Source organism: Natrix helvetica (assembly GCF_964273705.1).
Source record: "Natrix helvetica genome assembly, chromosome: 16".
Taxonomy (NCBI): Eukaryota; Metazoa; Chordata; class Lepidosauria; order Squamata; family Natricidae; genus Natrix; species Natrix helvetica.
This window is the reverse complement of record NC_138563.1, coordinates 5,973,943-5,991,244: the sequence shown is the minus strand read 5'-3', so window position 1 is coordinate 5,991,244 and position 17,302 is coordinate 5,973,943. Positions and strand designations below refer to the sequence as shown.

Below are 17,302 nucleotides of genomic sequence, written 5' to 3'. Positions count from 1 at the left end.
ACTCTGTCCTTCCTTCCTTTCTTCTTTTCTTCCTTTCTTCCTTTCTTCCTTCCTTCCCTCCCTCCCTCCTTCCTTCCAAAAAAGAAAGGTTTTAAGAAAAAAATTGGACAACCACTTGTCTGAAATGGTAGTGGGTCTCCTGCTTGAGCAGGGGGTTGGACTAGAAGACCTCCAAGGCCCCTTCCAACCCTTGTTATTCTGTTATTTGGGCTTATCCCCCCCCTATCTGCTTAGATCAAGATACTATTTTTCAAGCTCTCGTCTGAGCATAGGAAGGGGTTTCACCCCCAATCTGAATGAGATGAGCATGTGAGCTGCAAACCTTCCTCTTTTTTAGGTTTGCATTCAGTTTTTGACGGGGGCTGCCGGCCTGAATGAGGAATAGAAAGCAATTCAGTTTCAAAAGGAAACTGCTTCAAAAAGGAGAAACAGAAAGTAACGTAGGTTCTCTGGACTTTCTAATAAGAAAAAAAGGAGAGAACCATGGGTCCTTTGGAAGCGGCGGGACTCCAACACCCATCAGCCCCTGACCGATAGGCGGACGGTTGTGGACGATGGGACAATCCACCCATCCTTGCAGATAAGAAAAGTTAGTTAAGGGGGGCCTCTCCTCCTGTAAAATTATTTGAAATTCAGACCGAGGTGGGAAAAAAAAGAAATTTTCTTATAAAGATTCATTTTTCAGTTTCACTCCCAGAACTTTTGAGGGCTTCGTTCTCACAAGGGGAAACTGATCTATTAAAAAAAAAAACACCCTTGAAGGGGAGTAATCTCATTTTATTAGACAAATACAACTTTTAGCTAATTCACAATCAGTTCTTTCCTCTGGAATGGAATGACCGGCTTTGCTCCCATTATACAGATGGGAAAACTGAGGCTGGGTCAAAGAGGAAAAAAAGATCCAGAATCGAAATTGTACATTTGAACCTTCTGTTTCTGGTTGCATTTAATGGGGAAGGGGGGGGGGAGTTAAGGGGCTGCATTAGCTTTTCTATCACCTGTCCAAGGCTAATTTCCCCTCCATCCAAATAGCCCTGGTTTTGCTTCTGAACTGTAAAGGGTTAACCAAAACTTTTTTCTCTTTTAAGATCCGGCAGGATGTGACACAGCCATATAGGATTTTGGTGATTCACCTAGGAGGAAAGGACCTAAGACTCAGCCAGCTTTTGGCTTCTCCCTGTGATTGAGCTCTGAAATCAGAAGAACAAGAGTTGGAAGGGACCTTGGAGGTCATCTAGTCCAATCCCCCCTGCTCAAGCAAGGAGACCCTCTACGGTTCCACACAAACGGCTGTCCAGTTTCTTCTTAAAAACCTTCTTTTTTGGAAGGAAGGAAGGGAGGCAGGGAGGGAGGGAAGGAAGGAAGGAGAAGGAAGGAAGGATGGAAGAAAGGAAGGATGGAAGGAGAAAGAAAAGATGAGAAGGAAGAATGGAAGGAAGGAAGGAGAAAGAAGGAAGGAAGGAGAAAGAAGGAAGGAAGGAAGGAGAAAGAAAGAAGGGATGAGAAGGAAGAATGGAAGGAAGGAAGGAGAAAGAAGGAAGGAAGGAGAAAGAAGGAAGGAAGGAAGGAGAAAGAAGGAGGGAAGAAAGGAAGGAAGGAAGGAAAGACAGAGTTGGAAGGGACTTGGAGGTCTTCTAGTCCAGTGGTCACCAACCGGTGGTCCGTGAGAAAATTTTGGTGGTCTGCAGAACAAATATTTGCATTTTTTAATATTGCACTAAATAGTATTTATCTTTTAAAAAATCATATTAGTGGTCCACGGGATTTAAAATTATGAATCTAGTGGTCCCTGAGGATTGAAAGGTTGGTGACCCTCTGCGCAAGTAGGAGACCCTCTACCATTTCAGGCAAATGATTGTCCAGTTTAGTCTTAAAAACCTTCTTTTTTGGAAAGAAGGGAAGGAAGGAAGAACAGAGTTGGAAGGGACCTTGGGGGGTCTTCTCATCCAACTCCCTGCTCAAGTAGGAGACCCTCTACCATTTCAGACAAATGTTTGTCCAATGTCTTCTTAAAAACTTCCAGTGTTGAAGCATTTGTAACTTCTGGTGGCAAGCTGTTCCACTGGTTAATTGTTCTCACGGTCCGGAAATTTCTTCTTATTTTCTAGGTTGCTTCTCTCCTTGATGAGTTTCCACCCATTGCTTCTTGCCCTGCCTTCAGTGGTTTTGGAGAACAGCTTGACCCCCTTCTTCTTTGGGGGCAGCCTCTCAAATATTGGAAGACTGCTATCCTGTCGCCCCCGTAGCGTGGCTGGGGGATTCTGGGAGTTGAAGTCCACCCATGTTAAAGTTGCAGAGATGGAGAAATTCTGCTCCGAAGGGCCGCTGGCTTTGGGGAGTAAATCGGAAAGACTCACGTGTGGAGAGATGCCAGAGAGATGGCCCAAAACTCAGAAGCTGGGTTGGTGCAGAGTTTTCTCTTAACTTTAGAGCTGAGTCATCCATCCTTCCTTCTTGGAGTCATTTCACTCACACTGCAAAATATGTTGGTTGAATCCAAGCCATCTTCTCTTGCAGCGACTGTGTCTCTTCCCTCCTGTAACCAAAACCAGAAGTGGGAACCAGGAGGTCAGCCCAAGGACGAGGAATAGGGAAGTGGGCACTGACCTCCGAGCGGAAAAGGGTAGCCCGGCATTTAGCTGCCACTGTCGGTCCATGCTGGTTTCCCATGGTTTTAGAATAGAATAGAATGTAAAATAGAATAATAAAATTCTGAATAGAATAGAATAAGATCATTCTGAATAGTAGAATAGAATAGAATAGAATAATTCTGAACAGAATAGAATAGAACAGAACAGAATATAAATAAGTATAGAATAAAATAGAATAATTCTGAATAGAATAATAGAATGTTGAATAGAGTAGAATAGAATAATAGAATGCTGAATAGAATAGAATAATTCTGAATAGAATAGAATAATTCTGAATAGAATAATAGAATGTTCAAGAGAAGAGAAGAGAAGAGAAGAGAATAAGAGAATGCTGAATAGAATAAATAGAATAATAGAATGTTGAATAGAATAGAATAAAATAGAATAGAATAATTCTGAATAGAATAGAATAAGAGAATGTTGAATAAGAGAATGTTGAACAGAACAGAATAGAATAGAATAGGAGAATTCTGAATAGAATTATTTATTGGCCATGTGTGATTCAACACACAAGGAATTTGTCTTTGGTGCAGATGCTCTCCGTGTACATAAGGAGAATAAAAATACATTCATCAAGAGTAAAAAGATACAACACTTAGTGATAGTCACAGGGTACAAATAAGCAATCAGGAAATAATCAATATCAATATGAATCATAAGGATACAAGTAACAAAGTTACAGCCATGCAGTCATAAGAGAGAGGAGATGAGCGATAGGAAGGATAAAAAGATTAATCCTAATAGTAATCCAGCCTTAGTAAATAGTTTGACAGTGTTGAGGGAATTAGTTGTTTAGCACAGTGATGGCATTGGGGAAAAAACTGTCCTTGTGTCTAGTTGTTGTGGTGTGCAGTGCCCTATAGCGTCGTTTTGAGGGTAGGAGTTGAAACAATTGATGTCCAGGATGCGAGGGGTCTGTAGATATTTCCCCAGCCCTCTTTTTGACTCCTGCAGTGTGCAGGTCCTCAATGGGAGGCAGGTTGGTAGCCGTTGTTTTTTCTGCCCTTCTGATTCTCCTCTGAAGTCTCCGTCTCTCTTGTTGGGTTGCAGAACCAAACCAGACAGTGATGGAGGTGCAAACGACAGACTCAATAATTCCTCTGTAGAACTGAATCAGCAGCTCCTTGGGCAATCTGAGCTTCTTGACTTGGTGCAGAAAGAACAATTTAAATGAAAATCAGGGTTTACGAGCCAGAGTGACTGGATCCCTGGTTGAAAAATTTTGATCTAGGCTGAAACATTAAAAAAAAAAGAGAACAGCAAGATACCTTTCCTGCAGACGCTGCCCTGATTCACTGAAGTACAGGCAGCCCTTAACTTACAACCAGAATGTCCCTTGCTAAATGAGACGGTTGTTAAATGAGCTGGGTACAATTTGACGGCCTTTTTGCCACCGCCGTTAAGCAAATCGCTACGGCCGCTAAGTCAATCGCACGGTCCTTAAGTGAATCTGGTTTCTCCCATTGACTTCGCTGGTCGGAAGACGGGGCGAAGCATCCAAAGTTTGAGCAACTCACTCTGGGGAAGCTGCAACTGTTATAAGTGTGAAGAACGGTAATAATTTCCTCTTTTGTTTTTTTTAGTGATGATGTAACTTCAGTCACTGTACAAATCATTGTAAGTCAAGGACTACTTGAACAGTACCAGGGAGGCGGTGGCTCAGTGGCTAAGATGCTGAGCTTGTCAATCAGAAAGGTCGGCAGTTCAGCGGTTCGAATCCCTAGCGAATATGGGGATCGTTAAATGAAGATGTTGATTAAATGAACTGGTGTAAATTAAGGAATACCTGTACAGCTGCAGCTACAATTCCCAGCACCCATTGGGAGGGGGGGAAGAGAAGGAGGAGAGAGAGCAGGATTGGCACCTGCGGGACCACAGATGCCCCATACCTGGGATTACAAACTCACCTGCTGCTGGTTTTGTCACTACACAATTTTGCTCCATCAGCCCAGTTGGCTAAGTTGTCATTTTGTTGTTGTTAGTTGCGAAGTCGTGTCCAACCCATCACGACCCCATGGACCACGTTCCTCCAGGCCTTCCTGTCCTCTCCCATCCTCTGGAGTCCATTGAAGCTCAGGCCAACTGCTTCAGTGACTCCATCCAGCCACCTCCTTCTCTGTCGTCCCCTTCTTCTTCTTTTGCCCTCCATCTTTCCCAGCATCTTCTCCAGGGAGTCCTTCTTCCTTCTCCTTAGGTGGCCAAAGTCTTTGAGTTTCCTCTTCAGGATCTGGCCTTCTAAAGAGCAGGCAGGGTTGATCTCCTCTAGGACTGACCGGTTGGATGGCCTTGCAGTCCAAGGGACTCAATGCAGGAGTCTTCTTCTCCAGCGCCACAGTTCAAAGGCCTCCATTCTTTGGCGCTCAGCCTTCCTCATGGTCCAACCTTCACAGCCATCCGTTGCAACTGGGGAAACCACAGCCGTGACTAGACGCACTTGTGTTGGCAGGGTGATGCCTCTGCTTTTTAGGATGCTGTCTAGATTTGCCATCGCTTTCCTCCCCAGGAGGAGTTGTCACTACTAAACTCAAACAAAAGTAGACACACAGAGTGAGTGTTCTTCCCATCCTTACGAAATGATTCAACCTTGTTGACTTTTGTGCGGGAAAAGATTGTTGGGGTTATCCTTCCTCCCACTTCTAAACTTTCTCCCAGTTCAGCTTTCCTAATAAATTATTAGCAGAAACAGCCTTTCATCTAATCCTCCAACAACAAACTACTTAGATGTTCCTGGCAGATAGCCTGCTCCAGGTTGGGGAGGCTCCGTGTTATAAAGCTGAGTAATCCTTCCAAGAAAGAGTTCACACACCTTTAGTGAGTTTTTTTTCCTGAGCCCAGCAAAAGGTTTTTATTTTAAAGGTACCTAGAGTCCTGGATGTACGGACATGCGAAGTTTGTGTCTTGTGGCAGAGAGTTCCACAGTTAATCTGGAAGTTGTTTAAAGAGGGATTTTTGTCCACTGGCTGGCCTTGTATTATTGTTATTTTTTAAAAAATATGTACTAAATATATCTAGTTCCTGCAATCTCCAATATATCATAGGTAGATAGTTGTTCCATTGATTAATTGTTCTCTCTGTCAGGAAATTTCTCCTTAGTTCTAAGTTGCTTCTAATTTCTAAAGTCACAAAACACAATAACACACACACACAAAGCTAATCAAACAGGCTTTGCCCATGTGAAATTGCCAAAAGCCAAGTGACTTCACCGCTCATTGTCCAATCCCTTCTTAAAAACCTCTAGCGTTGGAGTTGGACTTCTGGTGGCAAGCAGTTCCAATGGTTAATTGTCCTTGCCATCGGGAAATTCCTCCTTCGTTCCAGGTTGCTTCTCTCCTTGGTTAGTTTCCATCCGTTGCTTCTTGTCCTGCCTTCAGGTGCTTTGGAGATGAGGGTGACCCCCACTTCTTTGGGGCAGCCCCCCAAATATCAGAAGGCTCCGGTCATGCCCCCCCCACTCAAAGTCGGAATTTCCAGGTTCGAATGGGTTCATGAACTTCCAACCGTTGCTTCTCCTCCTCCATCAGGGCGGGGGGTTGGACTAGATGACCTACAAGGTCCCTCCCAACTCTGTTCAACTGTTACTCAGCTCAACCGGTTGAACTTCCCTTCTGCATCCTAGGCAAAAAAAAAAAGCTCCACCAGTTGGATTTCTGCCTCTTTCCCCCCCCCCAAAAGCCCAGGAAAGCATAATAAATGGGGCATCCCCCCCATTGGACTCCACCAAAGCATCCCCCCCCCCCAATTTCCCGTGTGGCTTGGCCACCAACTTTTGCTAGTGATTCATTCTCCATTTCTACTTAGCTGTTCATCCTTTTGGCAAGCGAATCAGAGAGATGCCATTCTTGGCGTCTGAATCACTCACAAAACAGAGGGGGGGGGGGAAACAGGACTTGCCAATTGGTGCCCTAATTTCCTTCCTCCCCCCCCCCCGCCCACCCACCGTCCATAGAGGAAATGGGGGGAAAAGTGAGTCAATGCTTTTGCTTCCCCCTTTCATCAGCCGTGTTATGAAACTCCTGCATTTTTGGCCGGGGGTGGAAATGTGAAGCGTGCTGGGCACACATGAAGATGCTTCATTGACCCCGGGGGAGGGTCCAGAGGAACACCCCCCCCCCCCAATTGGCGAAATTTCTGTCTGGAGCTTCTGTTAAAGGAAGTTAATCCAGAGAGAAGCTCTGCACTCTATTTGGGATGATTTTATGAAAAAATCTCGGGACTGAGCACAGAGCTAGTGATTTTTATTTTCCTTTTTTAAAATCCTTTATTCTTTCAGTATTTTATTCTTTTAACACTTCTTCCCTCCCTTTGCTTCTGTTGTCATCTCTCTCCTTCCTTCCTCTCCCTTCCTTCCTCCCTCCCTCCCTTTAATTAAAGTCCTTCCCTCCCTCCCTCCCTCCCATTATCCTCCCTTCCATTATCTTCCCTTCTCCCCTCCCTTATCCTCCCTTCTCCCTTCCCTTTCTTCCTTCCTTTCTCCCTCTCCTTCCTGCATTCCATTAAACCTCTTCCCACCCTCCCTCCCTCCCTTCCATTATCCTCCTTCCCTTCCTCCCTCCCTTCCTTTTTTTCTCCCTCCCTCATTTTCTGCCTTCCTTTCTCTCCCTTCCTCCCTCCCTTCCTTCCATTATCCTCCCCCCCTCCTTCCTTCCCTTCCTTTATCCCCCCTTCCTTCCTCCTTACCTTCCTTCTTCTCCCTTCCTTCCTTCATCCCCTTCCTCCCTTCCTTCCTTTCTCCCTCCCTCACTTCCTGCCTTCCTTTCTCTCCCTTCCTCCCTCACTTCCTGCCTTCCATTATCCTCCCTCCTCCCTTCCTTCCTTTATCCCCCCTCCCTTCCTCCTTACCTTCCTTCTTCTCCCTTCCTTCCATTATCCCCTTCCTCCCTTCCTTCCTTTCTCCCTCCCTCACTTCCTGCCTTCCTTTCTCTCCCTTCCTCCCTCACTTCCTGCCTTCCATTATCCTCCCTCCTCCCTTCCTTCCTTTATCCCCCCTCCCTTCCTCCTTACCTTCCTTCTTCTCCCTTCCTTCCATTATCCCCTTCCTCCCTTCCTTCCTTTCTCCCTCCCTCACTTCCTGCCTTCCTTTCTCTCCCTTCCTCCTTCACTTCCTTCCTTCCATTATCCTCCCTTCCGTCCTCCCTTCCTCCTTTCCTGCCTGCCTTCCATTATCCTCCCTCCCTTAACATCACTTAACAACGAGGTTACCAACTTATCAACTGCAGTGATTCACTCAACAACCGTGGTGGGAAAGCTCGTAAAATGGGGCAAAGCTCCCTTAGCAAATGCCTGACTTAAAACCATAGAAATGTTGGGCTGAGGTGTGGTCGTACGTCGAAAACTACCTGTATATTCGGAACCCCAATTCTGCCATTCGAGGGGATGAATGCCCCCCCCAATAAATAAATAGATTGGGTGCTTTTCTAAGACTGAAAAGCCAAGTTTCCGATGCTTTATACTTTTTTAAAACCCCCTTAAATACGATTTCAGTGCGGTCAGCCCTCCCCTTCTCAAACCCAAGGCGCCGGGTTGTATTAAAATAGTTGGTGCGTTTTTATTGCAAATCGGTGAAGAGTGATAAAAAATAAAATACAATAAAAACCCAACAAAACCACACAGGCTATTTACAATTCTGTTTCCTTCCCTTCGGCCAGCTGCAGGACGCCAACGGCATCTCGGCTGCCTTTAAATCAGTTTTCCCATGATATCTGCTGGCTTCCAGCGCCTGCTCAGCGCCTGGCGATTTCAGAGCAGCTGCGTCTTGCAGAAATGCACAGCGATAACTTTGGAGCAGTTGAGAAAGTAGCTTTTTCTAGCGTGATAAGAGACGGTGGAACTTCGCCCGAAAGACTCTTGTCAACAGTAGCTTGCAGTGCGGTGGAGGCAAACTATGCCCTGGCCTTGTGTTTCTCAACCTTGGGGAATTTAAGACGGGGTGGACTTCAACTCCCAGAATTCCCCAGTCAGACATGCTGGCTAGTGGATTCTGGGAGTTGAAATCCATATTCCTTAAAGCAAGCTGGCTGGGGGATTGTGGGAATTGAAGTCCACAAGTCTTAAAGTTCTCAAGTTTGGACACCCCTGCCTTAAAGCATGTTGGCTGGGGGATTCTGGGAGTTGAAGCCCACCCCTTTTAAAGCATGCTGGCTGGGGGAATATGGGAATTGAAATCCGTGACTCTTAAAGCATGCTGGCTGGGGGATTCTGGGAGTTGAAGCCCTCCCCTCTTAAAGCATGCTGGCTTGGGGATTATGGCAGCCAAAGTCCACCCACCTTGAAGTTCCCAAGATGGAGAAACACTGCTCTAGCAAAATGGTGGCTTATAAAGGTAAGAACTGGATCTGCATTTAGCTGATGTTAAAAGGTGTAGGAACAAGAAGGGCTGGAGGGCAGCTGGAGAAAATGCTCCCTGGCTAAAAATGTTCTTTCCCTCCAGCGACCCACACCCCGAGATGACCTGACCGGTGTTTGCAAGAAGTGCGAGGTTTGGGTTAAACCCCCCCCAACCCGCCTTCTCCAAACCACAACTCCCAGGATGCCTTGCGCCACCCACACCTAGTACACCTTGTTCCGAGCAGCTTAGCGGTGCAGCAGTGCTGGTGTTTGCAATGGGGGGGGGGGCTGTGGAAAAGGGGCTCTCGCAGCCCCGCAAGGACTACTTTTTGTGTGTTTAAAAAGGTGACAACATTTTAAAAGTTTGTTTTTTCCTCCCCTCCCCAGCGATGCTCTCCCTGCCAAGAGAGGGGACGCTTGCTGACCGTACCCCCTTCCCCCCGTGCAGGGAGGCTGGGCGAGGGTCTCGGGAGGGGGGGTGTCTCAGCTCAGGGTCAGCAGTGACAATCGTGGGCCAGGCGGACCGTCTGGAGATTCAAGGAGCCGTCTTCTTTCAGGAAGAGAAAGGGGAGCGGGGTTTTTCGGGGTCGACAGCAGCGTCTCTGGCGGAAGAAAGGAAAAAGTGGGGTGAATTTGGTGATCTCCCCAACGCCGTCTTGAGCCCTGGGACCTCTACAGGTAGTCTTTATTATTATTTATTTATTTATTTATTTATTTTATTAGCACTTATATACCGCCCCCTCTCCCGAAAGGGGTCGTTTGAGGGGTCGTTTGAAGTTACGGCAGCACAAGTGACTTATGACTGCTTTTCACCCTTACGACCGTTCCAGCGTCCCCTTGGTCAGGGGACTTAAAATGTTTATGCAAGAAAATTTGAAGACTAAAACAACGGTGTTACTCACTTCACAACAGCAGCAGTTCACATAACAACTGGGCAAGGAAGGTCGTAACACGGGGGCAAAATTCACTGCCATCGTCTCGCTTAGCAACAGAAAGCTTGGGCCCAATTGGGGTTGTGAACCAAGAACTACCTATATGCCACAGGATTGAAACCCCAGCTCTGCCTGGCCCCTTGCTCCAGGAAGCAGCCAGCTCCTCCATCCCTGCTTTACCTGTTGGGCATCCACCTGGTCTTGGTGGCTTGGCTCCTGGAGGCCGCAGGCCAGAATCCAGAGGTCCAGCTGCGTGTCCTCTTTGATTCGGTGGCAATGACACCCCAGACATTCGGTGAAGGTGAAGGAAGTGGGGCTCAGCACCCAGTTCTGCCAGCCAAGATCTGGGTGGTGGGATAAGGGAGGAGAGAGCGAGAAAGAGAAAGAAAGAAAGAAAGAAAGAAAGAAAGAAAGAAAGAAAGAAAGAAAGAAAGAAAGAAAGAAAGAAAGAAAGAAAGAAAAAAAATGAACGGATTCATACACACTTACAGAATAGTTCTTTTTCAAAAAGAAACTGGACAACCAGAGAAAGAGAATTATCGTACAAATCCTGTAAGGCACTCCTGCCTGAGCAGGGGGGGGGGTGGACTAGAAGACCTCCAAGGTCCCTTCCAGTTCTCTTATTCTGAAATTCTTCAGTCTTACTCTATGCCTAGTTTCTAATTCCAGTTTAGCTCAATGGGAAAATGGCTCTCTGTAGCATTTCCAGAAGCCAGGATTAATGTGCAACCTCAGCCACTAGGGGGCATAGTTACTTTTTAAACCTATTTTTTAATCTGCCCTATTTTTCACTTTTTAACGTATTTTTGAATTTGTTTTTACTACTATTTTTTAACCTAAGGTATTTTTTTTTACACTTCGCCTATTTTAACTCATTTTATATTTTTACTTTTTAACCTATTTTTTAATCCACTATATATTTTTTTAACTTTCAACCTTTATTTTTAGCCCAAAGTATTTTATCTTTTAGCCCATTTTAAGGTACTATATTTTTTATTTTTAACCCACTGGTTTTTTTTTTTACTTTTCAATCCATTTTGTAACCCAAGGAATTTTTTAATTTTCAGTCCATTTTTAACCCACTGTATTTTTACTTTTTAACCTGTTTTTTTAAACATACCATGTTTTCTGTTTTTTTTTAACCTATTTTTAATCTAATCCATTTTTGTATTTTTGACCTACTTTTCATCATGTTGTAACACACTATCCTGACCAAAGTTCACAGGTATTTTTTTTAAAAAAACATACTGTGTTTTCTGCTTTTCTAACCTATTTTTAATCTAATGTATTTTTTATTTTTAACCTACTTTTTCAACCTGTTGTAACACACTATCTTGAACAAAGTTCATAGGTAAATTTAAAAAAAAACATACTGTATTTTCTCTCCTCTAACCTATTTTTAACCCAATGCATTTTTTTTATTTTTAACCTACTTTTTCAACCTGTTGTAATACCCTGACCAACTATCATAGGTAATTTTTTAAAAAAAACATACTGTAGTGTACATGCTGCTTTTCTAGCCTATTTTTAATCTAACGTATTTTTTACTTTTAATCTGCTTTTTCAACCTGTCGTAACACACTATCCTGACTTAACATCATAGGTCAATTTTCAGCCATCATGGTTTAGTCAACAAAACCAGGACATAAGCTATGCTTTAGCAGAATGGACGTATTATTATAAACCTAGTTGATAGTTTTTTAATTTATTCAACCTGACTAACAGGGTTCAGGCAACAAACCAACATTTTGCACAGATGAAGCTTTGGCAGAAAAGTTACCCCATTTTTTCTTTCAAAAAGCCCGCTAAACCTATTGGATTGTAATATTCGCATATGAATAATATTGTGATATTAACATATTATTGATCGTATTACCGTCCAGGGTGATGCGTTGCGAGATCTGTAAGCAGCCGCCTCTTTGGCTCACTAATGTCTGATGGGAGGTAATATCTGAGGACCAAAAAAAGGCAGATAAGCAATTTGTAGTCTTAGCCAAGGCGATAAAACAGGGCAAGGCTCACTTAACAAATGCCTCACTTAGCAGCAGAAATTTGGGGCTCGGTTTGTGGTCGTAAGTCAAGGACGGCTTGTGTTTATTTGAAAGAGAGAAATTTAATTTTTCTTGCCGCTATCCGGAGGAGTAAAACCTTCAGACAGCGAGGAAAAAGAGAAGAGCAGGTGTGTGGGGTGGGTTGGAAAAGATATTGAATTAGAAATGTCCTTTTCTTCTACAGATAACAAAGGCTAGGGTTTTATTAATCTAGCAAGACTCTCCAGCCCCCTCCAGCCAGCTGTTCTCCTTCGAAGTTGGCAGGGAGTAAAAAGATTGTGCCTGAAATAAGAATAATCCTGAGGAACTGCAATAAACAACAGAGGAGGATAAATAGGCACTCTTTATCGTACGCTTCCCCAGAAATAGCTAAAAGAATTTACGGAGTTCCTACAGTGCCAGATTTTCCGTGAATTTCTCCGATCGACAAGCTCAGCGTCTTAACCGCCGAGCCGCCGCGTCCCTCAATTCATTTTAGGGTTGGCCAAATGACAATTTTCTAGAGATTGCCAAGGAAATCCGTTAAAGAGTTATTGGGTTGGAGTTTTCAGTTTCCAAATGCAAAGGCATTTTTCTAGGAATTTCCCTGCTTCTCTAACGTTATCTGCGGAAGCATCTTGAGATCATCAAACCCTGATCGCCGTAGGTGTGTCAAGACCGCATTTCCCAGAATTCCTTGACCAAACTAGCCAGGAACCCTGGGAAATGCAGTTCTACCCTGTTTCCCTGAAAATAAGCCCTCCCCGGATAATAAGCCCAATCGGGCTTTTGAGCGCATCCGCTAAAATAACCCCCCCCCCAATAAGCCCTCCTCTAAAATATTGCAACACAGCAGCAGCCATGAGGTGACTGCCCTCGCCGTCTCCTGCACCCCCAAAATAATAAGACCTCCCTGAAAATAAGGCTTATTTGCAGGGGCCAAAAGAAAATAAGACCCTGACTTATTTTCGGGGGAACACGGTACCATTTTCAGATTTCCTCGTCTGAGCAGTTCCAACTCTGTGGACTTTTACTCCCAGAATTCTCGGCAGCGAACGTGCAGACTGGGGGATTCTGGGAGTGGCAAGACCACACAGCTTATGCAACGCCAATTTTTTTTTTAATTGACAAAAAAAACCACGAGTTTTTCCCAGGCTGAACGGCAAATTAAAATGGATCGATGCAAAAACTGGATCCGTTATGCAGTCCGAAAGCAGAAGTGAGTATTTCTATACCAACTTTTTGACGTAAATGGAACGGAGGGTTGTGGTGAATTCCCTCTCCCCTAAAGAAAGAGAGCGGCAATGCTTTTTAACTCCTCAAGCAGACGGCCAGCAGCGTGTGTGACCAAGGGCACACTTAGTATGCCCTCGCGTGCTCTTGTGAGTCAACTTCCTTGCGACGTCTTTAACCACTTTTGGACTGGATTTTGTTCCCTTTTTGGGGCTGGCATCATCCAGTAGTTGGAGTCGCGAGATGCTGCTAGCACCTCAACTTACGAACACCGTTAAACCCACCGTGAATTTTGAGCCCTTTCACGCCACCGTTGTTAAGTGAATCACCGCCATTGATAGGTGAGTAACCTGGCTGTTAAGTGAATCCAGCTTCCCCCACTGACTTTGCTCTTCAGAAGGTCGCGAAAGAATGGAGGCCTTTGAACTCTGGTGCTGGAGAAGACTCCTGCATTGAGTCCCTTGGACTGCAAGGCCATCCAACCGGTCAGTCCTAGAGGAGATCAACCCTGGCTGCTCTTTAGAAGGCCAGATCCTGAAGAGGAAACTCAAAGACTTTGGCCACCTGATGAGAAGGAAGAAGGACTCCCTGGAGAAGAGCCTCATGCAGGGAACGATGGAGGGCAAAAGAAGAAGAAGGGGACGGCAGAGAAGTAGGTGGCTGGATGGAGTCACCGAAGCAGTCGGCATGAGCTTCAATGGGCTCCAGAGGATGGGAGAGGACAGGAAGGCCTGGAGGAAGGTTGTCCATGGGGTTGCGATGGACACGACTTCACAACTAACAACTACCTTGTCTCCCTTAGTCCTTCTCTTCACTAGACAAGCCCTGCCCAGTTCCTGCAACCCTTCTTCGTATATTTTAGCCTCCCCTCTGAATCTCCTTGGGGCTCCTTGGGAAAAGGGAGGGGGAGATGCCAGACATAGGAGGAGCGAGGAGGGTGCAGAGGGACACTTACTGAGATGCTGTCCCCCGATGGAGTGGTCCAGAGACCTCCTTCCTTCTTTGGCCCATTCTTCCCGCACCTGGCGGGTCACGCTGGCCGTCAGCCGGGGTGGGTGTTCTAAGCGCAGCAGCTGGCACATCACCATCCTCACTCGCTGGAGGATTTGCTCCCGACAGCTGTGGGGGAGATACAATGAACAGGAGCTCAGCCGCAGGCGTGGAGCAAAATTTGGGATAATGGAAAGAGGGCGGCGGCGGCGGGGGGGGGGGGGGAGATGGAGGTCTCTAATTTTCTCCTGGAAGCAGCTAAGTAAGGTGTTCCTGCCTTGAAGGGCAGAAGGGAATAAATGAGGATATCTGTCTTTCTGTCTGTCCGTCCAGCCATCTTCCATCATCCATCCATCCTATGCATCCATGTCTGTCTGTCTGTCTGTCTGTCTGTCTGTCCGTCCAGCCATCTTCCATCATCCATCCTATGCATCCATGCCTGTCTGTCTGTCTGTCTGTCTGTCTGTCTGTCTATCTATCTATCTATCTATCTATCTATCTATCTATCTATCTATCTATCTATCTATCTATCTATCTATCATCTATTCACCCATCCATCCATCCATCCATCCATCTTCCATCATCCATCCATCCTATGCATCCATGCTTATCTATCTATCTCTCTATCTATCAGAACAACTAGACACAAGGAGTGTTTTTTCCCCCAAATGCCATCACTCTGCTAAACAACTAATCCCCACAACACAGTCATATTACCAATTAAGACTGTATTACTATTATTCTTCTCTTCCTTTCTAGTACCTCTCTCCCCACTTATGACTATAACCTTGTTGCTTGTATCTTTAAAATTTATATTGTTTTATTTGTTTCCTAGTATGATTTGATTGGTTATTAGTAACCTATGACTATCACTAAGTGTTGTATGTTATGATTCTTGATGAATGCATTCTATTCTATTTTTCTTTATGTACACTGAGAGCAAATTATGCATAAAAAAACAAATTCCTTGTGTGTCCAATCACACTTGGCCAATAAAGAATTCTATTCTATTCTATCTACAATGTCTCCATCCATCCATCCACCCATCCATCCATTTATCTATCTATACATACATCATCTATACATTCATCAGTAAGAATCATCTATCTATCTATCTATCTATCTATCTATCTATCTATCTATCTATCTATCTATCATCTATCTATCTATCTATCTATCTATCTATCTATCTATCATCTATCTATCTATCTATCATCTATCTACCTACCTACCTACCTACCTACCTACCTACCTACCATCCATCCATCCATCCATCCATCCATCCATCCATCCATCCATCCATCCATCTATCTATCATCTATCTATCTATCTATCTATCTATCTATCTATCTATCTATCTATCTATCATCTATCTATCATCTATCCATCCATCCATCCATCCATCCATCCATCCATCCATCCTATACATCCATGGTTATCTGTATAAAGTTTTATTTATTTTTTATTCTCTTACATACCATTTTAAGTATATACATTCACATAATTGTTATTCTTCTTTACACTTGTCATTCTTATACATTTGATATTCCATTTAATAGGATATAATATACAATTTGGGTTGCTTAATTTACCATCCCTTCCGCCTGTTGTAATACCACCTTAACATCCATGGTTATCTATCATCTATCTATCATCTATCTATCTATCATCTATCTATCTATCTATCTATCTATCTATCTATCTATCTATCTATCTATCTATCTATCCATCCATCCATCCATCCATCCATCCATCCATCCATCCATCCATCCTCTCTCTATCAAATTTTGAAACCGCCCATCTGCCCCACCGAGGAACATTCGGGCAGGGTAACAGATAAAATACGGAAACATTAGAACCAGAGGACAAAATTTTTACAGAGGCGAGAATGATGAAAGTACAATGTTAAAAGTTCCATTTTCATTTCCTGCCCACCGGGGATTCCTCCAGGGGGGGAGAGAGACGCAGGAGAACGACCTTTTAAAAACTCGGCAAACGGGTGCTGGAATCAAAAGAGGCGCGGTGGGAGGGGGGGGGAAAGGGAAGGGTGTGGTTACCACCTCCCGTCAGCCTTTCCAAATTATTACCCGCAGGGTAATAACTTTCCCCACCTGTGGCTGATGGGAGGTGTAGTCCGTCAGCTCCCAAATTCCTCTGCCCCCTTTGAAAAACACTTTACACCTTACATTGCCACCTCTACATCCTCCCAAAATGTTCTCCCCAAAAAGCAGATCTGTCCCAGTCTTGCTTCACCCCATATGTACTGATCCGTATAACTAACCCTCCAATTATGCCCTCCCCAGTTTAGGGTACGTGGCTTGTCTTCTCACTGACGGGTGAGGTGGTGGTAGGGCTGTCTTTGCAACAGATCTTTGCACCCAGGTCTTTCCTGGCCAGGTGGGGATTTGAACCCAGCTCCTCCCAGCCAGCCCCTCAGCCGCCCTGCCTTTTTTCCCCCCCAGGTCTCCCCGCCATTTGGAGCTGCTGGAAAGCCTTACCTTTCGTTGAGAGTCAAGGCAGAAAATTCCAGAGTCTGCTCCCCTGCGGGGTCTCCCTTCCACAGGTCAGAGGTGCCGCCGGAGGGCACCCCGGCCAGCAAGAGGGGCAGGAAAAACAGGGAGAACATGGCACAGATGGCGCCCCGGGGCTGTGAGAATGGGCACAGGTGGGCACCGAAAACCAGCAAGGCTAAGGTGTTGCCTTCGGAATGGGGATGCGGGGATGGGACGCTGGGAACAGACTTTTATCTGTCTCTCCTCCAGGCCTGGGGTGACCTTGGCATTTTTCAGATTTTCCTTATCCCCCGAGGAAAAGCAACTGCCGGAGGAGAGTCGGGTGTGCCAGCTCTTCCGTGCACCCGGGGGGGGGGGGGGGGCACAGCCAGGCATGCTTGCCACGCTTTGGGACCCTCCCTCCCTCTCTATCTCCTTCCTTCCCTCCCTTCATCCGCCCCGCCAAAAAGCGGCCCCTGCTTGCAACTACTAAGACCAGGATTTCGCGCCCATGGATTGCCAGACCCTCAAAATGTGAGCGGTTAAATTTGGGGTCAGGGGGGAGAGCAGGGAGGTGGAGAGGGTGCTCCTGAGCTTGAGCAGAGTGCATTGTTAAGCCCGCCCCAAAGATGCTTTTTTTTTTTCCAGGA

At 45.3% G+C, this 17,302-nt stretch overlaps 1 protein-coding gene across 1 annotated transcript; it reads right to left on the bottom strand.

The window, feature by feature from the left end:
* Positions 1–8,128: 8,128 nt before the first annotated feature.
* Positions 8,129–16,950, bottom strand: LOC309399736 (growth/differentiation factor 15-like). Its single transcript, XM_081967811.1, has 5 exons — positions 16,659–16,950; positions 14,126–14,289; positions 11,784–11,858; positions 10,088–10,251; positions 8,129–9,577 (listed from the first exon to the last, which is right to left on the bottom strand). The coding sequence occupies exons 1-5, from the start codon at positions 16,784–16,786 to the stop codon at positions 9,470–9,472; spliced, it is 639 nt and encodes a 212-aa protein (XP_081823937.1). The 5' UTR covers positions 16,787–16,950; the 3' UTR covers positions 8,129–9,469.
* Between the last annotated feature and the right edge of the window lie 352 nt (positions 16,951–17,302).